Raw genomic sequence first — 25,376 nt, 5'->3', positions numbered from 1 at the left:
CCCCCCAAAAAAAAAAAAAAAGTTGTCCACTATCGTGAGGAACTCTGCACGTGAGGCAGATGCTTGAGCCACTAGGCCATCACTGTGCACCTCAGTTTGCTTACAGGAATGGCCAGTAATGGTGACAACTGTATTTCATTTGTAGACATTTTTATAGCTTATAAAACCCTTGTCTAGGAGAATATGCACCCATCAATGTGGGGCTCTGAAACAAAGAACTGCTTATCTATGCTGTTGATTAAACTACTAGACAGTGCTGAGGAGCAGAATTCTGAATGGTCCATAAAAAGACCATTGTGTTGTATAGTCCGGAATGAGATCTCATTACTTCAGACCTTGATCACACCATGCATCAAACTGTGTATTCTGCAGAACAGCGGGCGTTCTCGTTACAGTTGCCATTTTTGTTGGCAAGTAGGTGATGATCACATCAATACTAATTCCATTATTGAAGTCGTACCTAAGTTTGAAACTGCCCCAGTCGAAAAGACAAAAATGCAGACTGCTGCTAGGTGTGCAGCATCCCCATGAAATATTCAAAGTTTCTTAAAGTATCCTATTTCACCTAGCTGAGTATGTGGGTTAGGCAACTACAGCTAATCCATCTTTAGTAGGCAACATTAAGGATGGATACAGTGAGTTTAATTATAATGACAAACCACGGCCAATACCTACCATGTTAGTGACTTGTGTTTCAAAACTTGTGCTTATATATTAAATATGTGGCAGCCATTTACTACGCTACATACCAGGCTTTGGCCGCCGTATCAAGCATACTGAACCTGTGCTTTTTCGATCCTGTAAGTACAGTTTTTATATGGACAGAACCAATGCAACCATAATAGAGTTGGACGTTGAGCTAGTTGGTCACGCATCTCTTGGAAGAAGGCAGCAGAGCAGGTAACAACACAAAACATAAGAAGCACACACAAACAAACACAAGGACAACGCTGCACTGACAACTACATTGACCAGAACCCGCATATCTTCTCCCTTCACTTCAACGGCACCAAACAGAGCTAGAGGGATGTGTGTGCGGGTTAGCAACCAGGACTTCAACTCTGGATGCAAAACTTCGCACCGGACTAGGTACTCCAAGTGTATTCAGGGGATTTCCTTGCAATATGGAAAGAAATATATTGGTCCGACAGGAAGATGCATCAATGACAGGATTAGAGAACACGCTATGGCAATATCGGACAAGTCTGGCACTAATCTCGCGGTGCACTGCAAAGACTGCGTTGTTTGTAGAGACCAAAAATGTAAGGGGGAAACAGCGCAAGCTAAACACGGACAAAAAGGGAGGACGAGACACACACAGCGCTAACCTTCACAATGTTAAAGTTATGAAAAGGATGAAGGATAAGTTAGCAAGAGAAATTTATGAAGCATATACAATCAGTGACTCGGGAGACCAATGTGTCAGTATGCCTTCAGTGGTATTGTTGAAGAAGGAATTAGAATTTCTGCACAAATCGGCAGGACGTTAAAGACAAGGAAGAAGTTGGCTGCAGACGTGAAGTGAAGGGAGAAGATGTGCGGGTTCTGGTCAATATAGTTGTCAGTGCAGTATTGTCCTTGTGTTTGTGGGTGCTTCTTATGTTTTGTGTTGTTACCTGCTCTGCTGCCTTCTTCCAAGAGCAGTGCAACCAGTATAATTTGAGTTGCCAAACTTCAGTGTTTCTCTGGCTCAGTGGAGGCTGCAAAGTGGCAGCCTCTAGAATTGATCTGTGAAGCTTACATTATTACAAGGGCACTTCAAAACATACCTCCACAGTTGAAATCGTCAATAGTTCAGCACGGAAACCTAGCCCTACTTTGGCATTGTGAAGTGGCATCCATGTGGAAAAGAGTGCTCTTTAAAAAATAGGCTGTGTGACATGTTGCAATAGAAACAGTATGAAGGAAATGACTACACCCTTAGCAAACATTATGGTATTGCAGCGCTGGCAGACAAGGACAAAGTACTAGGGACACACACAACTGCGCTGAACTTACAACATTATTTTGGATGCTTTTGATCCGCGCATTTATAATTGACAGAAGGAACTGGAACGCAAGCGCACTCACAAGACAGATATCTTACTGACGTCTTTTTTTCACCTTGTTTTAGCTCTCATCGATTTTTTGGTTATTAATTGTTGCCTCTTTGATGGAATTTTATCTGTTTTTATCTTTCGCCTCATTGAAGTTTTTGGCACGTTTTTTGTTGGCAGTTTTTCATTCATCTTCACCTTTTTCATGATTTTGCCTTGTTTATGGTTGGCTGTTCAATGTCATTTTTCATTATTCATGCTGCATTTTGTTTTTACTCTTCTATGCCTTGTTTTTATAGCCTCTTCTGTGTTTGCTGCGCCACGGTCGTTTTTTGTGGGGCGGCCTTCTCGTACTGAGATTGTGATACGGCTACTGGGATTGCGATTCGGTATCTGAGAATGCGAGATATTGGAATGCTGCTACTGAGATTGCTATATCTGTCTTGTGAGTGTGCTTGCGTTCCAGTCCCTTCTGTCATTTATAAATGCGCGGATCAAAAGCGTCCAAAATAAAGTTGTAAGTTCAGCACAGTTGTGTGTGTCCCTAGTCCTTTGTCCTTGTCTGCCAGCGCTGCGATACCATAATGTTTGACAACCACCACCAACTAGCCCAGCAGTATACCCTACACCCTTAGATTTTTACCCCGTTGGGGTGGTGAAGTGGTTAGGGCACTCGACTACTGTGCCCAAGGATGCGGGATAACATCCTGGCCTAGGCGACCGCTTTTCGATCGAGGCGAAAAGCTAGGCGCCCGAGTGCTGTGCGATGTCAGTGCACGTTGAAGAACCCCACGTGGTCACAATTTGCAAAGTCCTCCACTACAGCATTTCTCATAGCCTGAGCTGCTTTGGGACATTACACCCCACAAACCTAACCAAACCAAACCTTACATTTTCAACAAGAATTTTGGACCATCTGCAAATTGTTTTAGAAGTCAAAATAAGACAAAATCTTGTACAACTTGCACAGTAGTGAAACAAGGAAGATATTAGTGTCAATGAAACATTTGGACATGACATCACAGAAACTTGTAATGTCAAGTTTCCAATATGCAAGGATTAGGGCACAGAACAATCCTCATGCCAACAATTTCTAGTAAGATTCCTTGTATCTAGTTTTTTGTGATAATTACTACTTTGCAGTGCAACATGGAGCGAAACTGAGCACGAGTGGTGATGTCATTCACTGTGTACTACATTACTTCTTTTCCTGAGTACATTTCACAACTGTGTTGCCTCCAAATGTTGGAAGCCTGAGTATTTATATTTGCATTATGTTGGTACCTAGGAGCGCTTTCGAGTAACGCGCAAGTCAGTGCAGCACCCTGCAGGTGTGCTTCTGCTGTGAACTGAACAGCATTTCTTTTTATCTAACGACCCATACACCTACATCAGTATGATTGACCAGCAGAGCTGCACTCTGGTGGTATCTGCAGAGTGGCACTGCAGGCTATATGCCAGCACAAAAGGTATTTCCGTGCATTCCACAGATTCGACGAAGTGCAAGGCTGTTCATGCTTATATGAATGCTCAAGATGATAAGCTTCAGATAGCACTGCACTATCAGACAAATGCAGCACCCTTTCTTTCCTACAATTCGCTCCACACCCCCATGGTGCAATCAAATGCAATGGAATGGATGGTAAAGTACTGCCACCAAAGTGCCCTCAGTCTCCTGCAATGAGAGAGCATGTGTCATTCATGGTGGTTTCATAGCATGAACAGCAGCAAACCACATCACACACTACTGCAATGGCATGCAATAATTAATGGCTACATAAATTGCGTGCATTTAGAGCCGCGGTCCCTGCTTATTCTTACTATCTGCAGCAAAACATTGGCAGTGTTGCAGAAGCAAGCAATTAACGTTTAAAACCGACAACGTTCTCATGCGTATTAGAAAAACCGGCAATCGATACAAGTGTCGCGACCTTGAACTCTACCCGTCCTTAACTGTGAGCATACACAAAGCGATCAAATGAGAGTCGACACTGACCAATGTTTCTGGCACCGAAGCTGTTCATTAATATGCCTTGATACCCCAACCAGCGCGAGCAGAATTGTTGCGCTGCCCCTGGCCAGCAGCTATTGATAATACATAAAATACGAAGGTAAAGCAATGCTGAACTATTGCAGCAGTACTGCGCGGCACACATACCACTGTGCTCATTTTAGTGCCTTTCTCGATATTGTATGCACGTCCTCGGCAACGCCCAGTATATCCTCTGAAGCATGGCTAGGACATCAGAAAGTTTGTTTACGATGCCGCACAAAACAGTTTCCTCTGTCACACGGACACGGCTGAACTCCTTTCAACTCCCTTCAACCAAGGTAGCCATTACCTCGAGGGAGATACGTGCCGTGTCACACGGCAGTCCATTATGGAAGGAAGTTAAATGGAGTTTTGAAGCAAAGGAGATCGACGATCTCCATTGATGGGCGAAGGGAGTACTCTCGTTTCCAATGTGCTTTGCTTCCGAGTCATTAAATAACATTTTTCTTCAATAATGTAATTTTTACTCCTAAATATATTAGTTTTTATTGCATAAAATTGTATTCTAACTCGGTTAGTTGCGTTTAATTGTCGCGACACTGCACCACGTATTGCACAACGCCGCGCATGGTGTCCAGCAGAGCGGAAAAAATGGCTATGTTTAGAGCATGGTCGTTGTTTTCAGCAAATGTGTGTTCTTTTATATTGATATGACTAAAGCTAATTGCATTTTGCGAGGAAAATAGTAGTATAAAAAATATTTCAGTTTGTTTTGGACATTATTTTTTATATCTTTGTGCAAAATAAACAGCGCCTAATGGCCCCCTGTTGGCTGCTCTGAGAAGCTCGTTGCAAGCCGTGTGACACGGGGACAACTCCTTTAAGGCGAAACTCCCTGCGACTCCCTTGCGCTCCTTTAGACCAAGGAAGTTCAAGGTAGTTCCGAGTCGGCCGTGTGACAGGGATGGGAGTCTGCCCTCACGATGGCGGCATAAGGGAAGCAAACTGTTTCTTATGAAGCTCTTAATTAAAATCGAAGTACGTAGCGGAATAACGAGCTGTAGGCGCATCGAAAGCAATGTTTGTGGCAGGAATTATCGGAAGCTTCTGACGTACACTATAGTGGTCCTTCCCGCACAAAATTTATGTTGTCAAAGTAAAAACTCGCGTTTCTCAAATCTCTAGCAACGTTTCTGTGACTGCTTCTCACCTTACGAGGCTCCCTGAGGGTTGCTAGCATGCTGTTGGTGATGCGCGCATCGTTGCTGGCACGCCGACGCCAAATGAGCCACATCCTCCAGCAGAGGCAACTGACTCACGACAGTGAGCAGTGCCGCGAGCGCGACGGGCAGAACACTGTAGCGACGACCATGGCTAGCACCATGGTATGGTGAGTCACCATAACCATGGCGACGACAGCGACCCTGCGTGACGCCATATGCATTTTGGAGCGTATCTGTTGCCACGGCAACCAGCGGCAACCGAAAACGAAGGAACTGACGTAATGTCACGTCTTGGCAGTGGCGACGATGATGATAGTGTCTGCTCTCATCTGAGCTGGAAACGGGTCCGTCCGCCGTACCTCTGAAAAATATTTCCCGGATCCCTCCGTCGTATCCCGAAGAAAAACGCACCGGGTCCGTCGGACGTACCTTTAAGACCATCGATCGGGTCCGTCCGACGTACCTTTAGCCACAGCCTTTTAGATATAGGGCTTCATTTTTCAAGTGAACACGTATGGTGGGCCTTCGAGCCCAGAGGCAACAAGCCCTTGCTTCCCTTCAGCTCGGCACCCTCCAAAGCCGTAAAACGAGGCGCATTGTGAGATCGTGCCTTTCCAATTGCTCTGAGCAAGTCCTGCCTGCATTTGGTAGGACGCAGCTTTGACATCCAGTTGCAGCGCCTTTCAAGCGCAAATTGCCAACCGGCCTTGCTGGCATCAACGGCCGAGAACCTGCTGAAGAAACCAGCCAGCATGCCCGATCAAATTGACGAGAAGAAAGTGGCGGTTATTCCGTACATTCACGGAATCTCGCATAATATTAAGAAGATCGGTGCTAGGGCTGGTGTTAGAGTGGTTTTTACCGCTCCAGAGAAACTCTCCAGGATTTGCAAGAGAGTGAATGCGCAGGAGGGCGACGCTTGTTCGAAGCGCCACCAGCAGCTAGCGCTTCGTGGCCTGTAAAAAGAGTGTTGTGTACTCGATACCGCTTGCCTGTGGTAAGCAGTATATTGGCCAGTCTGGGAGGTGCTAATGATAGGCTGAGGGAGCACGCTAGAGATGTCAGGAACAATTCGGGTAGCAAAATGATTGATCATATTCGGAATTGCCGCAACTGCACTCCCGCTCTCGAAAAAACGTCAGTACTGCGCCGGTGCAAGACTCAACTTGGAAGAGAGATAATTGAGGCTAATGAGATAGAAAAATCGGGTAACTCATGTGTCAGCAATCCTTCAATTTTGCTCTCAAAAAAAAGAATTCAGTTATCTTGCGCAGAATTAAAACTCGAAGCATGCATTCACTCGTGCGATGATGGGATCTGTGCTGATCTGATATGTATGTATGCGAAGTCCCTTCTTTTCTTCTCCTTGTTGATAAGAGCAGCTGCTGTATTTAAGCAAATGTTCCGTCAATAAAAACCTGAGTTGTTAGTACGCGCTTGTCCTGTCTATCTCGTTTCTTTTGTGTCGTGTTTTTTGCGCAAAATAACAATGCTTAGGCACCAACTAGCATGCAAAAGCGTACTCGCAAGAAAATAGACACCTAGTGGACTTTGTTCAAACGTACCCATTTCAGCTGGAAAAGCACATTTCCAGCTGAATTTCTAGCTGGACTGCCATATTTTCCAGTTAAAAAAAAAATGATATTCCAGCTAGAGGCTTGACTGGAGGTATAAATTTTCCAGCTGGAAATCTCAAAATTCCAGCTGTGATTTCTGGTTCCATAATCCAGCAGGAAATAGATGTCATATTCCAGCTGGAATTGCTTTTTCCCAGCCAGTTTTCCAGTTGAATATAATTTCGGTACACAGTTCCATAATCCAGCAGGAAATGAGTGTTTTTTTCGCTGAGATGAGCTTTACCACCCTAGAGCGACAGGCTCAGGCTATGCGACATGCTGTCCCTAGCAAAAAAATCCGATAGAAAACTAATAGCCTATCAGATTATTGATATTGGTTTTATAGGTCTGCCAGAGTATTGGTCTTATGGGTATCCTAGCCGATTGGTTTTACAGGTCTACTGGAGTATTGGTTTTATAGGTCAATTGTTTACTGGTCGTATAGGCTATGGTTTTATCGGTCCTATGGCATCTGATAAACTGATAGGTCTGTAATGCTAGTACACCCATAGCTGTCAATAATCTGATAGACCTACAAAACCAGTAGGCTTCCTATTGGTTTTGTAGGCCCTATGGAATATTGGTCTCATCGAGTAGCTGCGGGTGTTTTACCTCTCCGGACACCTGAAAGGAGAGGGCAGCTATGTTCCATTTTCTAGGGATGAGTTACGCAGCAGGTGCATGTATACACATTTTATTCCACAATGACAGCGGCAACGCATACTGGCACATAATCCAAACATTGACTGCATCCAGGTAGCCCTCGATTCCAAGATTGCGGATTTCGGCCCGATGATGTAGTCTCTCGAATGCTAAGGCACCTGAAAGAAATAAAAAATTGCGTTACAGCTTGAAAAATAAGCGATTTCAAGAACGCGACACCACCATGACTTCAAAAAATCGGTCTACACTTATACCGGCAACCGCGATTGCGCGCGTCAGTTAGGAGAGGCGCCGCCATTACTGAACGCCGAGGTAGCTGCTGAACCAACATTCCGCCTTGCGCCTCACCACAGGTTCTGCCACTTAAACACAGTGCGCACGATATTCGAAAACAGATTAACGCTAAAAAGTTTCATCAATACTTTCAAGAAATCGTGCCGACAACTTTAAAACTCGACGCTGCGTTATATCACACCGCGCGATTCAAATTCCTTTGTTGGCGTGCAGGCAACGGCATTCTGCAACGCAAAGCCACATCATACACTGACAAAGTATAAACGTCAGCCCGAAGTTGCAAGTGATGCACACGCACCTGATCAAAAGCTGAACGTGCGCTGGAACGTTGATATCCTCGAGAAGCACCCCGAAAATCGGCGAAAACTTGTAAACACAGGGCACCGACTGAACTGCCGCCCGATCAGCGATCGCGCCAGCGCCAATGCCTCTACGGAGCTGCGCATGCCCGCCCAGAGGAGAGGTGGAAAGGAGGATGAGAGAGGCCAGCACGGGAACGCTTGCGCGGGAGTGGGAGTGAGAGAAAGGAAACCTACCTCTCCGCTGCGAAACGCCGCCGGCACGCTACCGCGTCGGCAGCTCGAGCCGTACTCGTCGCGTGCTCGATGTCGACTCCTCTCGCTTCGGCGGCGGTTGCAGCGTTGCAGTTGCTTGGACGCGCGCCTCTCAATGCATTTGCACATGTAGGTGATTGTGACTGAACTGGGCCCCGACAGAACCGTGCTATATCCGCGTGCTTTCCCATCTCCATTCAGTGATCCAGTAGCAACAGCGTCGCGCGTCTTGCGGCTCCAACCGTACGTAGTTTGTTGAGACCGCGCGCAGCGTTCTCAATTGTTATTGCGGCTAATATTGTACGTTACGGCAACACTCAATAAACGGGATGAATGCGTGAGTTTTGGGGATGTGTCCGAGATGGAAAAGGAAACAATGACAAAGACCTAAAGTCTCCAACGTACTGATCCTGCATGCAAGACCCATAAACAAAGGCATACTGATGTATCAGACACATGAACCAATATGTAGTAGTCTACAAGACAAGCATGTATCAGCCTATAAGATGTATGGGCTTCTGCACTGGTCTGATACTTTTCTTATACTACCCACCGATAAACCTATGAAACCAATACTATTGCCTATAGGACAAATATGTACCAGTCTATAAGATTTATGAGTTTCTGAATAAGTCTCATAGAAATGCAGATAAAACACATAGCATACCTACAGAACCAATACCGATTCTTATAAAACCAATAACGCACCCTATTGGTCTTTTTTGCTAGGGGTAGTGGAGGGCTTCGTAAATTTTTACCACTTGTGCACTGAATCGCATAGCACATGGGCACCTTGCTTTTTGGCGCTGCCAAAAAGCAGTCTCCACAGCCGGGAATCGATCCCATATTCTTGAACAGAGCAGTCGAGCACCCAATAATCACTGAGCCATCAGGTTGGAGCGCTATTTAAAAACTTATACTTACCATGTGGATTGTACTATAGACATACGCACATCAAATGAAAAAAAAAAATAAACTGAAGTTATCTATAGGCGGCAAAATGGAACTGCAGTTTCACTTCACTAGCTGTACCATGCATGTTCTGCAGCGTACAGTTTTACTGATTCTGACAGAATGTTATGATAATATCGATAGTATTAATTGGTAACTCATGGATGCATTTAGAAACACTGAGCTTTGTTCACCACTTGATGCAGCACATAACTACAGTAGAACCCCGCTGTAATAAGCTCGGATATAGTAAAGTGAAACTGAAGTCCCAGTTCATCTTCCATAGAGCTAGCTGTACGTACTTTTTCCCCCTTTTAAGTAAACATAATTTTGGTAAAAATTGGTTATAGGAAAGTGGACCTGGCCGCGGCGATGATCGACTCCCAAGATATGACATCGCCGCCCGCGTACTACCTAGAATCGCGAGGAAAAGAATTTTTTTTTTTTGTATTTCAAAACAAAAATAACACCGAGTGTCCTTTTAGGTGCCTTTATCACCAGGCTTAGCAGTATTCAGAAGAAGCCTACTTTACGAAGGCCTTGGAGCCGTGCGGGAAAGCACGCAGCACGTAGGATAAAAAAGGAAAAAGCTGTCTACAAACCTGGAAAGGAAGCGGCGCGGTCCGTTCAGAGAGTAAAGGAGAGTAAACGTGTACCAAGAAATAGTTAATGGGAAGAAACGGGAGCACATTCCCAGCACCGTGCAGCAGAAAGCATGAGACAGCGGTGGCAAGACGTGAAGGTGCAGCGTGTGTAGTTTTGCAGCACTTGACTGCCACTCGCATTTATTATTTATTGCTTTTTAAAAGACAGAAATTGCAAAATGTGACACCATGTTTATGCAAGGCTTTGATTTTCACTTGAAATCAAACTTGGTTGTATTCGCACATCCTCATTCCTAGTTCTTTTCCTCCATTGTGAGTCAACGCTATTTAAGTACAGGTATTTAAATACTTTAGCTGCCCATGTGTTACTGTCCAATTTCCTCAGACTTTCTTCATATAAAATTTTACTCTGAGCTTCCCGTACTTCGAAAGATGTCCAGCCCATATCTCCCTGTATCGCCTCATTTGTAGTTTTGCCGTGGGCACCTAGTGCTAATCGTCCAACAGATCTCTGATTTATTTCTAATGTCGACTGTACCTCTGATTTTAGGTACAAAACCGCATTTCCGAAAGTAAGTCCGGGCCCCATAATTCCTTTCCAAATACCTCATACCTGTTGTATCCCCACAATGCCTTAATTATGCTTCATTATCCCGGCATTCCTTCGCCCTTTGGCCTTAATCATTGCTCATGCTCTCCAACGTATGCCAACCTTCGTTTACCCTACCCCCAGATTTTTATATATTCTGCTAACCTGGGTATTTCATGGCCTTGTATTTTAAGACCCTGATCAGTTGAGCCATTGAAAATCATCCGACTTAACTGCGCTAAAACTGAAGAAGCGTCCCCTTCGTCTCCGCAATGCTTAAATATATAGAGTTTGCGATTCTTCCAGACTCTCAGCTAGCAGCACAATATCGTCTGCATACATCAAGCTCTACCGCCTTTCCACCTAATCTATATGACAGGTTAAAACCTAGGATACTGTCTTGTATCCTCCGTTCCAGGTTTATCATACAAAGCATGAACAGCAGCGGTGATAGAGGACAGCCTTGTCTTAATCCATTGCATACTTTGACAACTTCCGTACTTCTTATATCCCTTCCCACTTAATTTCTTTGTTATCGATCCCGGCATATTTCCTGTAGGAACTCTATTATCTCACAACCGATACCTTCTTCTTTTAATATACTCCACAGCTAGAGTTCCCTGCTTACGTTGTCGTACGCCCCGTTTATGTCCAGGAAGGCCAAATACAAAGGTCTATTTTCCACTCTAGATATTTCGATGCATTGGGTAAGCACGAACAGGCTATCATCTAAGCGCCTACCATTTCTGAAGCCATTCTGAAGTTCTCCGAGTATCTTGTTACTTTCTACCCATGCTTGCACCCCCTAGCAAAAATTCCAATACGGATTTCTATGAGTCCAATACAGAACATTTATTGGTTCTATGGGATGTCTATTTGGATTTATTTGGTCTTATTTGACTTTGTATACGGCTATTGGTAATGAATTGGTCTAATTGACAATAGGTATGGATATATTTGTCATATTGGTTAACTACACCAGTGCAAGTTGCTGGTCGTATTTGTGCAACACGAATATACCAATTGTACATGGGTAACCAGTACAGCCATGCATATTGATTTGGCATGTATAAATATGTCTTAATTGTATTACTATACAAAATGAATCGTACATCGGTTTTCTTTTTTTTTTTTTTTCTGGCTGCTTTGTGCACGAGATTGCCACTTTTATCAGCGTTTTAAAGGTCCAGCTCCACTTACCGCGAGCTGATCCATTTGCAACACTAGTTGGCGGCCGCTATGAGGTATTACAAGCAATACGGATGCGAGAAATTTTATCTTTTGCAGTGATAAGTTTATCCCACGGGCATATGTACGAGACTTCTTCAGCTGCTGTCTGCTAGCGCAGCAGACGACGCACGTTGAAAACAAGTATTTGCAAAAAAAAAAAAATGATAATAGCAGTAATTTTAAATATATAACTTATTACTTGCCATATAAAATGCATGTTTTCCGCTGTATGTTTCCGCACAGTGAGCGCCATCGTTGTCGTGCCTACGGTTCACACTTGCGACTAGCAGCGGTCGCGCGACCGTTTTGGTCGAAAAGCGACAGTCGCAAATGGTCGCATCGGTCGAAAAGCGACTGCCGCGGGCCGATCGGGCACTGCTCGAATTTCTAGTCGCGCGACTACTAGTCGCAAACCATTTCTCCAATCAGCGAGGTCCCGGAGTACTAGATCGAGCACCTTCTCAATGCAATTAAAGAATACCCCTACCTTTTCAACAAACGGCATCCGGAATTCAAAGGCAGGGAGAAGGATATGGCCTGGGAGGAGATTGGAAAGATATTCGGACTGTCCGGTAAGTACTATGAACTTTTGAGAAATGGGTTTTTCACGCAGGCGCAACATTCTATATTGACACCGTCTATTCGTCGTCGGCGTTCTCGCCTGAAAAAGCTGAAGTGTCTGGCAAGCGGCTGCTACCGACGTTCGCTGTCATCGCCCTGCAGCTCTCCTACTCCCAACTCGTTTTTCGAGAAGGCGACAGTCGCAAGTGTGAAAGCTCCTCTCCTCTGGTCGCGCGACTACCAGTCGCGCGACTTCATCTAGTCGCAAGTGTGAATAGACCTTATACGCCATGCGCAGCGCCTATAGGGGCGCCACTGAAAGCCGCCTAGCGGCGGCCGTCGGAACCCGAGGCGGGCCTCATGCGGCAAGCCTGGCCGTGGCGCGCGCGTGCGATCTGCCGTTTGTGCGCGTCTCGCGGGCACTTCCGCCGTGACAGTGTGCGCAAGGGGATCGCCTTTTATAATAGCGGACATGTGTTTGATATCACGGCCGTCTGAAACTGCATCGCCTCGATATGCATCAAGTTTCTCCTGCAGACTGGCGTAAACAAGGTTGCGTATATATACGAAGTGCAGCTCATCTTGGGTGCCCCGCTTTCATTACAACGCCACCCTAATTCGTTCATTTCTTGACCTATGAACCAATGCTATTTCTTTGCTTCATGGTACACGCTTGCTTCGTTTACATGCAATAAATTGCTACAGAAAACTAGGTAGCGTCTTCGAAACTGCGAGCGGTTTCGTAGCGGTGCGACCGCAGGAAAAGCCAGCGAGCTTGCAAATTCTGAGCATCAGATAAATAGGGCATATTGGGCTCCTGTAGCAAGAGTTCAGATTTTTCATGCTTGCGCTTTACCACTGCCTGTACGGCATGGATTTCACGTATTCCGTCGTCAAAAAGGCAGATCGGGTAGATAATTTCATGGGGGAATGAGATATCAGCATATCTGAAATGCCGCATCACAGGTTCAAGAGCATATTAGATTTAAACTTTATATCCTATTTTATTATTGTAATATCATGTTCATTTCATTTGTATCACCCTCGCGCTCAACTGCAGAATTACAGCGCGCTTTATAACAAGCTCTAGAACATTTAGATTGAATATCAAGTACAGCGACATGTTATGTTTTCGTAATCTTGCCAGCCAACAAGAACACTGTCTCTGGTGACAAGTTTCAAAACGCATGTTGGAAATTGTCTGTTCAATAACCTGCCGCAGCAGCTCAGGCTACTGAGGAAGATCGAGTTATCGGGACCGAAGTCGACCGCGCCGTCCGCGTTTAAGTGGAGGCGAAACGCAAAATGCAACCGTGTGCTGTGCGATGTCAATGCACGCTAAAGATCGTCTGGCTAAGCATTTAACAAATCTAATGCGTATTGTATATTCCCGGTAGCAGAGTCAACCAAATTTAAACAAGAAGTATTCATGGAAGGTGCAATGACAAGCAGAAAACACTAAAAACATAGTTATCAATAGTTATCACTCAGCCCTGCCACACGGTAAATTTAGTACCTTTTCCATCGAATGACGTTCGTTCAAAATGATATTTGTTTGCTGCTACCTGAGAAAATATAATGACATTCGATGAAAACGACCTTAGGTATCGAATGAGTGTGAGGTACTCATCCGAATGCGATCAGTTAGGAAATGTGTTATCTCGACTCCAGAGACTCGATGAGAAGATACACCCAAAATAAACTACAAACATGCCACCTGCAATAAATGCTACTGTGCTCCTATAATTGTGCAGCTTGTCATGTTTGCGAAATATGCCAAATACCATCGTAAAAAAGAAAGAAAAAACTGGCACCCATTGCTGCCAGCCAATCCGTAGCCACCGCACCCAGCGCGGGCGGAACAGGTCGCTCCTGCTGCCGCGGTCTGTCGGCGCCGAGTTGCCGACACGGCGAATTTCTTTCGTCACCTTCAGAAACGCATGCTCTGTTGATTATGAATAATAAGCGCCTAATTTGATGAAGGAATAAAAAAAATTACTATTTCCAAAGCGCTTCCAGCTACGGCTTTGATGTGAAACCGTTTAGGCGCTTAGGCATAGCGACGACTAGGGCATAGCACGCGGCCAGAGCGCCGTCGTCGGCTGCTTTCGCGGGTAAGCTCGCGGGTTGCTTTCGCGGGTAAGCGGGTTGCGGTAAGCTCGCGGTATCCGATGTAGCAAGCGTTACGAATTTGCCATATGTTTCCTTGATGAGGACAAGCTAGGGCATTTTTCGACATGCCTTAATACGCCGAGCGAACGATGTGGCGAAAACGTACGGGAGTCAACGAGGCTGTAGTATGCTGCGCCATAGGGCGATACTCGAAGGTTCTATAGAAGCGCCTTCGGAGAGTACACTAGATACTGCCTATTTTACGTGTTGATGTTGACACTTGCTTTAGTGCGCAAAGTGTATGCGTTGTTGAAACTCGTACGCGTTTCGCAGTCGAGCGCAGACGTGCGCACCTTCCGTGCCCTTTCGTAGACAAACGCCGCCGACATTGCCGCCGACTTCGTAATCGATAGTCCTAATCAACAGGTTGGTTACAAGGCATGCAAGACAGGAATGCCAATTTAAAGGCTGCTTTCGTTTACAGCGCAACATATTGAAGGCGCACCAACATTTGCATGTCAATCGCAGTTACGATACTTTGCAAATGGCATTAGCTTTGGTCGTGTAGCAGCGCGTCGAAAAAAAAAATGGCATTAACCTGAACAAATGTCATTCGGTGCGATTGCTTGCTTTCTGCGCCGAAAAACCACGATTCACGGCCGCCGTCATTCTCGTGAAGCATCACTGGAAACTTATACAAACGTGTTCCTGGCAAGGTTTTATGTCTGTTTGAAAAATCAACTACGCAGAAATTCTTCCCGGACATTGCTAAAGATCGACAGCGGCGTTATATCAGTTAAACCACGACCAAAGACGAAAACGCGACGCGCGCGCATAGAGGCTGACATGAACAGCGCCCGACTCGCGACAGGCGGCGTTGTCGGCGTTTTGCGCATCGCCTATAGCTTGGCGCCGTCTACTGCGACCGGCAAAATGCTTGCTGCAACCCATGACGTCTGATCCGGTTTAAATTAACGTCACATCCGGCTATCGTTTTTTGGGTTTTGTGATTTATGTTGCTTTTAGTAGCAAAATGGCTGGTCGTCGCCCTCAGCAACGCCGGCCATCATCATGATCAGCGCCTAGCCAAACCGCATCAAAGACAGAAGACGATCCTCTTGGAGAACGAATTCTAGAACAATCATGGCTCAAGTGGACTCGCAGAACGACGCTGGTAGGATAGATTTTTGCCAACTGTACGTGCTGTACGCAGTGTCGCGTGTGGTCAGAAATGAAAAAGTGCTGGCTTGCAGTGAGCCGTTAAAATGACGTGCTTTGAGCGCAGCGACATTCTTTGCGCGTGCGTGAGCTGGGCGAGTTGACTGACTTGTTCCGCTACAAACAAAATCACAGCGAGGCTGCATTTCAGAGCGCTAGCCCCTTTAACTGGCATTCTTTGTCTCCGCCTCGGACTTTGCATGATGAATAGACTTCTTTCTTGTAACGGGTTTTCTCTTGAATGAAACGCCTCTGCGCTTTGTGATGTAAAGAAACTTCGAGGGTTGATTGTCGGAAGACTGTACTAATGGACGCACGACAAGGAAGTATATATATTGCGCTGTAAAATGCTTCTCCCACTTCAGAATACTCTAAGCTCAGATTTTGCTTAGAAATGCCATTTTGTCGTTAGTTTTTTTTAATACCAAATTTGTTGGGGTACTTGCCTAATTCGACCAGAAGCCTGATGTTCCCATCGTAGGGGCGATGCCGGTTCTATCGCTGGGGCTCGTCTTGCATCGCCGCCGTCGCATATGATGGGAACATCAGACTTCTGATCGGATCAGGCAAGTACCCCCGCCAATTTGGTATTAAAAAATACTAGCGACAAAATGCCATTTCTGTGCGGAATTTGAACTGCGAGGATTCCGAGGTTTATCTGGGAGAAACATTCTACAATATATATATATATATATATATATATATATATATATATATATATATATATATATATATATATATATATATATATTGATTGATTGGGATGGGAATATGCTCACTGTTTGCCTCCCTGTACTGCGGCACGGCTTAGATCTATTGGAAAAGTTTACTGCAAGCTCGTAGTATTAAGTCTTCTCACGTACTGCTGACCTCCTCTTTGCTGAGTGTTTTTTTTTTTTTTTTCTTTTCTAAAAGCCATCTTCACTAACTGGTCCAGGTTGCAGCTCTGTAACCACAGGTTCTTTAAAACAATCCAAAGCCCTCCACTATGGTGTCTCTAATAGCCCTTGTGAAACCATTATCTGAAGCTGGCAGACTGAGATGTTAGTGTCAGCTGTTAGCAGCAGCCTGCAACTAGAGAAACTTGGGCAATCGGAAAGGTGCATAGTGCCCACAACACGTTCACCAGAACCAACAAGGCCAATGTGGCATACAGCTTCATTTGTTGCAAAGGCTACAAGTTGCAAAAGTTACAAGTGCAATGTGCAGCATGCCACAGAAAAGTGAAAAAACTTGTTAAATGCTTCTTTTTAAAAAAAAGTTCAACTTTTTTCTTGAAGCGATGCATTACACATGGGATGGGTAACAGCTTGCCAAATGCACACTTTCTAATGCGTTCATTCGCTCGTCCATTTGGTGTGCTTCATATTGCATGTTATGCCAGCCACATTTAGGCCATGATGAAGGTTATTTGAGAAGTTGAGCTTGGTGCTGTTGCATGAGGCATCATGGTCTTCAAACCTCCAAATACTCAGTAGGCTGTGTATTCGAACTCCCACTCTGTGGACTGTTTCTGTGCCTGTATGATAGAAAAGCTTGGGCAGTGCATACTTTGGCATTTAGGCTTGAAAGCAGGAATACATATTTTGCCCTGGGATGTTGATGAGTGCAGAGGAGAGGCACGACGGTTATGTGCTTCTGGGAGAAGTGCAATCAGGTTCAAGCTGATTGCATTGCAACAGCACTGACGGCCCAGAGTTGCAGAGAGGTGAAGGGCTGTAGGGATGTTGGCTGCACACGCAGTGCACAAAAAACAATGAAAAATTTATAAGCATTGGCTATTAAACAGATGCATTTGCTATATGAGTGCACTTAAGTAAACATAGAAAACACAGAGGGCACTTCTAAAGCAAAATAGCCAAGGGAAGCCCAGTCCTGCCATTTTTGGATTGAGGCACTTTCTTTTGGTGACAATAACACCAGTAATGCGGATAGCCCCATTCCATTCCACTGCGCCCACGAATTGGAACAGTGGTTAAAGATGGCGCAATAATCAAAGCAGGTCTTAGTTGTTCACTGTTTGTTTCTTGTCATTGTTTGTTTTTCTTATATCTTATGTGCCCGTTTGTCAGTTCAGCCGCGTTGCTTTCGGTTCTGTTGCTAGTATAACTGAGGGAAAGAGAATGTAGAGGACACGTGGAAATGGAGCCATGAGCTCTGCGCCGCTTTCTCGTCGGATTGCTGAGACGGCCTGCCATCAACAAAGTGCCCTAGTTGTACTCCTTGGCTACAGGCTTCCGCACTTTCCTCTCTCGTCCCTATGGCTTTGTGAAAAAAAATTTCAAGACATAGGATTGTCTAGGAGTATGAAGTTTGCGCGCATTTGCCGCGATACTCACATCATTGCCTTCAAGTAGAACAGACAAGTATAAACTGTCTGTAAAAGCAAAGTAGTATAAAGTAATCTAGGTCTTTCTGAAGAATGACCAGTGCAACTGGCGCAAATGCTTCCTTTGTCACTGATGTTAAACAAGTAGAGTGCTGCCTCCGAGAGGACCCTGCTGATATGCCTAGCCCTGCCGTTCGTTGTCCTAAGAATTTTTCATCTCTTTTTGCCTCATCTGTTGCACTGTTATTGTTCATGTGTCCAATCACCTCTGATCCAGGTACATAGCATTGATAGACATGGCTACTAAATCTTAAATTAGATGCCTAGGAAGTTGTGTGGAAGTAATTTCTCAAGATTGATGCTCATTGGGCTAGTTGCTTAATCAGCTAGCACAGAGCCGGGTTGAGTGGAGAAATATGGGAGAGGCCTTCGCCCTGCAGTGGGTATAATCAGGCTAATGATGATGATGATGACTTCAGTAACAGCACAGGTAGAAAGAAGGGACGGGAAAGCACAAGAGAATAGAGTCATCATCATCATCACCAGCCTGATTATACCAACTGAAGGGCGAAGGCCTCTCCCATATTTCTCCACTTAACCCGGTTCTGTGCTAGCTGCATCCACTTGACCCCTGCGAACTTCTTAATCTCATCCGCCCACCTAACTTTCTGCCGCCCCCTGCTACGCTTTCCTTCCCTTGGAATCCGGTTTGTTACCCTCAGCGACCATCGGTTATCCTCTCTTCGCACTACATGTCCTGCCCATGTCCATTTCTTCTTCTTAATTTCTACTAGAATGTCGGTAACTTGAGTTATTTCTCTGACCCACTCTGCACGCTTTCTATCTCTTAATGTTACCCCTACGATTTTTCGTTCCATAGCCCTCTGGGTTGTCCTCAACTTAAGTAGAACTCTCTTGGTTAGCCTCCACGTTTCAGCCCCATAGGTGAGTACAGGCAAGATGCAACTGTTGTATACTTTCCTCTTGAGCGATACCGGTAAGCTGCTAGTCATAATCTGCGAGTGCTTGCCAAATGCGCTCCATCCCAATCGTACTCTTCTTGTTATTTCCTTTTCGTGGTCCGGATCTGCGGTTACTACCTGTCCTAAGTAGACATATTCGCCTACTACTTCCAGTATTTCGCTACCTAATGTAAACTGCTGTTCCTTCCCGAGGCTGTTGAACATTACCTTAGTCTTCTGAATATTGATTTTCAAGCCTACCTTTCTACTTTTCCTGTCTAGGTCATCAATCATTATTTGCAATTCATCCCCTGAGTTGTTTAGCAAGGCAATGTCATCAGCAAATCGCAGATTACTGAGGTATTCTCCATCTACCCTTATCCCTAACTGCTCCCATTCCAAGTCTCTGAATACTTCCTCTAAACAAGCTGTGAATAGTACTGGGGAGATTGTGTCTCCTTGCCTAACACCTTTCTTTATGGGAATTTTGTTACTTTCTTTATGCAGAACTATGGTTGCTGTGCAGCCACTATATATATCTTTCAGCACTTTCACGTACGGCTCGTCTACCCCCTGATTTCGCAATGCCTGCATCACCGCCGAGGTTTCAACTGAGTCAAATGCTTTTTCGTAATCAATGAATGCTATGTATAAGGGCTGGTTATATTCCGAGCATTTTTCTATCACCTGATTGATGGTATGGATATGATCGATAGTAGAGTACCGTTTCCGAAACCCTGCTTGATCCTTTGCTTGATTGCAGTCTAAGGTTGTCCTGATTCTATTAGCGATTATCTTAGTAAATACCTTATACGTAACAGACAGTAAGCTGATTGGTCTGTAATTTTTAAGGTCCTTAGAGTCCCCTTTCTTGTGAATGAGGATAATGTTTGCATTCTTCCATGGTTCCGGTACCGTCGATGACACCAGACACTGCGTATACAGGGTGGCCAGTTTTTCTAGCACGATATCCCCCCCGTCCTTCAGCAAATCTGTAGTTATCTGATCCTCTGCAGCTGATTTCCCCCTTTTCATAGTTTCTAGTGCTTTCTTGACCTCGTCCTTCGTCACTGGTGGAACGTCTGATGGTTTTTCCCTACCGCCAATCTCATTACGGTCCTGACTACTTTGGCTACTGTAGAGAGCTGTATAGAACTCCTCGGCTACTTTGACTATCTTTTCCATATTAGTGATGACGTTGCCCGCCTTGTCCCTTATTGCATACATCTGGTTTTTGCCTATGCCCAATTTCTTCTTTACCGCTTTAAGGCTTCCCCCGTTCTTTACAGCATGCTCAATTTTCTCCATGTTATACTTCCTTATATCGGCCACCTTGCGCTTATTGATTAGCTTTGATATCTCGGCCAATTCGATCTGGTCTGTTGGATTGGAAGCTTTCATACTCAGGCGTTTCTTAATCAAATCTTTTGTCTCCTTAGACAGCTTGCCTTTATCCTCTCTAACTATCCTACCGCCTACTTCTACCGTGCACTCAGTAATGACATCTCTGAAATTATTGTTCCTTGCCTCTAGGGTAATGTCGCCATCCTCAGTTAGAGCTGAAAACCTATTCTGTAGCGAGATCCTGAACTCTTCTGCCATACCCCTCACCGCTAATTCGTTGATGGGTTTCTTTCTTACTAATCTGTTGCGTTCCTTCTTCAGATTTAGGCTAATTCGGGACCTCACCATCCTGTGGTCACTGCATCGCACTTTCTCGATTACCTCTACATCTTGCATAATGGCGGGGGTTGAACACATTATGAAGTCGATTTCATTTTTAGTCTCTCCGTTAGGACTTTTCCATGTCCATTTCCGGTTCTTCCGTTTGCTGAAGAAGGTATTCATGATTCGTAAGTTATTGCGCTCTGCAAACTCAACTAGTAACTCCCCCCTGCTATTCCTAGAACCAATGCCATAGTCGCCTACTGCCTTGTCTCCTGCCTGTTTTTTCCCTACCTTGGCATTGAAATCGCCCATTAGTACAGTATACTGCGTCTTTACTTTTCGCATTGCCGATTCCACATCTTCATAGAAGCTCTCAACTGCCTGGTCATCGTAACTACATGTAGGTGCATAGGCCTGTACAACCTTCAGTTTATACCGCTTATTAAGCCTAATTACGATGCCTGCAACCCTCTCATTAATACTATAGAATTCATCTATATTACCCGCTATATACTTATTGACAAGGAAACCTACTCCTAGTTGTCGCCTCTCTGGTAAGCCTCGATAACACAGTACATGCCCATCCTTCAGTACAGTATATGCCTCATTCGGCCTCCTAACCTCACTAAGCCCTATGACATCCCATTTCATGCCCTCTAGTTCCTCTAACAGCACTGCTAAGCTAGCTTCACTAGCTAGTGTTCTAGCATTAAACGTTGCCAGGGTCAGTTTCCAATGGCGGCCTGTCCAGCGGAGCCAGGCTTTCTTAGCACCCCCTGCTGCGTCACAGGTCTGACCGCCGCCGTGGTCAGTTGTTCCGCAGCCGCTGGTGACTGAGGGCCGGGGTTTTATGGAGCTTATCATAGGAGGTTGTGGCCAATTACTGCACCAGGGTGGCCAACTCCTGTTCTGGTGAGGGAGTGCGTTGCCGGAGGTGTTCACCGGCATCAGGTCGCACCCCAAACCTGTTTATGCAATTCCATCGACACGCGGATTTTTTTTTTCATCCGGTGGAGAATTGCGCGGCACCGGGATTTGAACCCCGGTCCTCTTGCATGCGAGGCGGATGTTCTACCGCTACGCCACCGCTGCACCATAGAGTGCCGACTTCCAACGTTGGAACTCGGCGCTCTATTCTCATGTGCTTTCCCGTCTCTTTCTACCTGCGCTGTTATTGAAGCAATTTCTCAATCTACTCCACCTTGGGGGGTTTCCCTAAACACTAGACCATATCTGGCAATTATTGGCTGTGGGAAAGGTTACCAGGTCACGTCACTGTGTGCATTCCAGCAGGCCGGTCTTGGGCTTGTTTTTTGTGATGTGATAGAATTTAGAAATGAGTAGTTTTGGTGATGGAGGGACTTGTCATGTTGGAAAGAAAGCAAACTGGAGTAAGGCATGTTCACCAAATTGAAAATTTATTGTTTATTTAGTGATAAGTTGAGAGATTTGAGATTAATGAAGTCTGTGATTATTGCGAAGCTATGAATCAGGCCAGCTTGGTAATTAAGAGCATTCCATCTTGCAAGCAGTGAGTGCATACTGATCTGCTGCAATGGGAGGTGTGCCTTCAAAATTGGGAAGATAAAAAATGAGTGAATCTTCTAAGCGAATACACTTTATGCTGAAATTATTTTGATCTAGGCAGGAAGTAACCATGCAGCAAAGTTTGCGTTCACAATGAATGCACAGTGGCAAATCTGTTGGGGGACCGACCTTCTTGTTTGGTGCTCCACCAAATGAATGGCAAAAAATTATGGTTGACCAGCATGCAGGTTTCCTGTTTGAGTAGGTACAGGTTATCTGGGACTAAGTGTTACTTTATGGGTCTCCATCAGCTACGTTAAAAATGAGAGCACAGATGCAGTCAAAGCATTTTGTCCCAAGAACAGAATAGCATCAAAACAGAAGGAAAACTCCGTGTGGACAAAAAGGAAAGAAATGTGTTTTCCTTCTTTGGCTGAAATATCTAGTATAATTTAAGGAGGCTATTCCAAAAAAAGTAGTGTTGAAATTTGATGGTTCTGTGAACTCTTGCGGAAGCAACACTACGCTAGTCGCTGAGCCAAGCTGCGCATGCGCGAGGAGCGAGTGACGTCACACGGAGCACAGCTGGAGAGCCATGTTGGAGCTGCCGTCGACTGCTCCGCTGCGCGGGTGACTCAGAGGTGCCGCCATCACTGTGCATGCGCCACGAGGGAGTGATGTCGCACAGTGCACAGCTGGGGCCACCACCGACTCCTCCGCGTCGCGGTGACTCAGAGTGCCGTCGCCGCGTTCACCGCAGATGTTGCTTCTACAATTCTATTCGGAATGGCCATTGGTCAAACCAGAGCCAATTTTTGTCTGATTGTCAGGAACTTTATAAGAGCGTTTTTTTTTTGTTTTTTTTTCAATGCCCGATCTCTTAATGTGAGACGTTGAAGTTGAGCTTGATAGACAAGCCGAGGCTGTAATACAGAACGCACTAACATTTGAGCCATGTTGCTGCAAGCGCCGCCTGTTTTTTGGGCAATGTGCCGCAACAGGTGCAGGGCCTTCTGTCGTGCAGATTGAACCCATGGCGCTGCTGAACCCAGTTTGACACCAAGGACTGGCATCGGCGAAGTGGTAGTGAGCAGATGCCCGTTCAATGACAGCTGTACTGGTGCTTGTAAAAGCCTGCGTCTACTCCATCAGTTTGTGAGAGACATAAAGTTTGTCTTTTCAACTGAGAACGCTAGGCCAATCTTCGTGCACCACTTAGATGTCTTGTCAAGAGCAATCTGACGACCTAATTCTTGGCAGCTTAGGTCCGTGTGTAGTGGCCTGCCGTTACGTCATCTGCATACATCAGATAAAATATGTCCGGAATGGTTGCTAGTTGCCAGGCCAAAGGTAGAAGTGCCATATTAAATATTATTGGGGCCAGCACGGATACTTGAGGCACACCCCTCTTTACGCTCAAGTGTTCAACACGTTCTTTACCAATCCGTATGGAAATGGAAGTCTTTTAAGAATTATCTGACAAAGTTTCATACTCTGGGTGGGAAACGTAGCCGGCGTAGAATGGCTTCAATTGCTGAGTGGCTTATATCATAGGCCTTGTGGATGTCTATTGTTAAAATGGTCCGGATTTTGCGGGATCTTCCTCCTAGTTTTACCATACTTGAAAGGTGATCCAACCCATCTTCAGTGCCCAAATGAGGGCGAAAGCCAATCTGAACTGGATGGTACCAGTTGTATTATTCAAGCCACCATGACAGGCGCATATGCTTTCTAGTAGCTTGCAAAGTGTGGACGTAGGTGCTATTGGGCGAAGGTTGCTTAACTTAGTAGGAGGCTTCCTGGGCTTAGAGATTGGCACCACCTCAGCATGTTTCCAAGGGGTCGGGACATCTCCAGAGGTTCAAATTGTATTCAGGGCCTCAAGCAGCCACTCTAAAGTTGGCTGTTCATATTTTTAATACTTCGTATGTTAGTCCATCCGGCCCCGGAGCTTTGCGCGGTTTTGTTTCGCCAGTAGCTGCAATAATTTTGGCTAGTGTGAAATAATTTTCAGTACCTTCAAGGTCCTCTTTGCTTAGACGCTTTTGATGGTAGATTATTTGGGCTGGTGAACGGAATATGGTCGAAATAAATTCCTGACAACTACTGATGCAAAGTGGCTTGGAGTCTGTCCAGATGCTAGACAGGCTTTGCCTGCGGGGTCCTTTGAACGCCTGCCAATTTTCATGGATCAGAATGTGCGCCATATTGACTGAGTAGTAGATGTTACGTTTAGAGATGCACACCGGTTCTGCCATCACTGACGAGAAAGGCGCTTCTCATGTCGGCGTGCCGCTGCTGTTAGCCTATGCAGTGTGTCTCGGCGTTCAAAAGTGAGTTCTCTAATAAATGCCAATTCCGCCATGCAACGAGTCGCCCATAGCCAAAGAAGGTGCAGATCCGGTCTGTTTTCCTCTACCCAACTGGAATGAGTTGCAGCTTGCAGTGCAGCGCGCAAAGCTTCCTGTGGATTCATAGCTGTGAGCAGGGTGTTGTTTAGTAGCGTCCCACTCCGTGAACAAGCAGCAACGTCTACGCTGACAGTGTGGGTCAAAACCAATGAGTAATGGATAATGGTCACTACCCCAACAGTCTAGTTCTCGATCCCATGAAACAGCACGTGCACAGCTCTCAGTTATATTGCAGAACCAATGCTAGCATCAGCCCTGCTCCAAAAATTTTACAGCAAGGCAACTTCACCCACCTCTCTACTGCACACCCTGGCTAGGGGGCTGCACACCTACTGTCGCCAGCCTGAATCCACTGTGCCACCCTCAACTGCCTTCACTCTCCAAAAACAGAAGTCGTGCAACTCTACTCTTCAGAAGCACCACCCACCACTGTCTCCACCTTCCACACCTATCCATGAACACCAGAATGAAGCGAATGCAGAAATACCAGTTGAACTCCAGTGGTGCCACCTGACCCGGCTCCTTAACTTGAGGCTGGCCACCATCAGTTCACTTCCACCCATCTTCCAGATACTTTTTGTTGAATGTTTTAAACCTCAGCTTAGAACAGGGGTTCTCAAACTGGATTCCTACTAGACTGCCCCCCACAGCTGCTTTTTTTTTTCCTGCATGCAGACTAGGCACAGTGCCTAGTTCGTTGAAACCCATTTTAGGGCATTTGCTTTTGTTTCCTAGCTCCTCCCTCAGTTTCATGTTGTCAATGTAGGCACTGTCTGAAGCGCAGACCGCGGCATTGTGCCAAGATGCTGGGCATCACCAACTTCTGTTTTGACA

At 45.5% G+C, this 25,376-nt stretch overlaps 1 protein-coding gene across 7 annotated transcripts in view; it reads left to right on the top strand.

The window, feature by feature from the left end:
* Nucleotides 1–15,445: 15,445 nt before the first annotated feature.
* LOC146201438 (proteasome adapter and scaffold protein ECM29) overlaps nucleotides 15,446–25,376 on the top strand; it is a 371,995-nt gene continuing 362,064 nt past the window's right edge. For all 7 annotated transcript variants that reach the window (XR_014705354.1, XR_014705355.1, XM_084595850.1 and 4 more), the window contains exon 1: nucleotides 15,446–15,601. Coding sequence is in view for 5 of the 7 variants with exons in the window: in XM_084595850.1 (XP_084451976.1) it covers nucleotides 15,571–15,601 (31 nt within the window). In the remaining 2 variants the exon portion in view is untranslated. The remainder of the gene's footprint in view (nucleotides 15,602–25,376) is intronic.

This window comes from Amblyomma maculatum, chromosome 2, assembly GCF_055883805.1.
Source record: "Amblyomma maculatum isolate TAMU_Amacu chromosome 2, ASM5588380v1, whole genome shotgun sequence".
NCBI lineage: Eukaryota > Metazoa > Arthropoda > Arachnida > Ixodida > Ixodidae > Amblyomma > Amblyomma maculatum.
The sequence above is the reverse complement of the archived record's forward strand: the minus strand, read 5'-3'. Positions and strand labels throughout refer to the sequence as shown.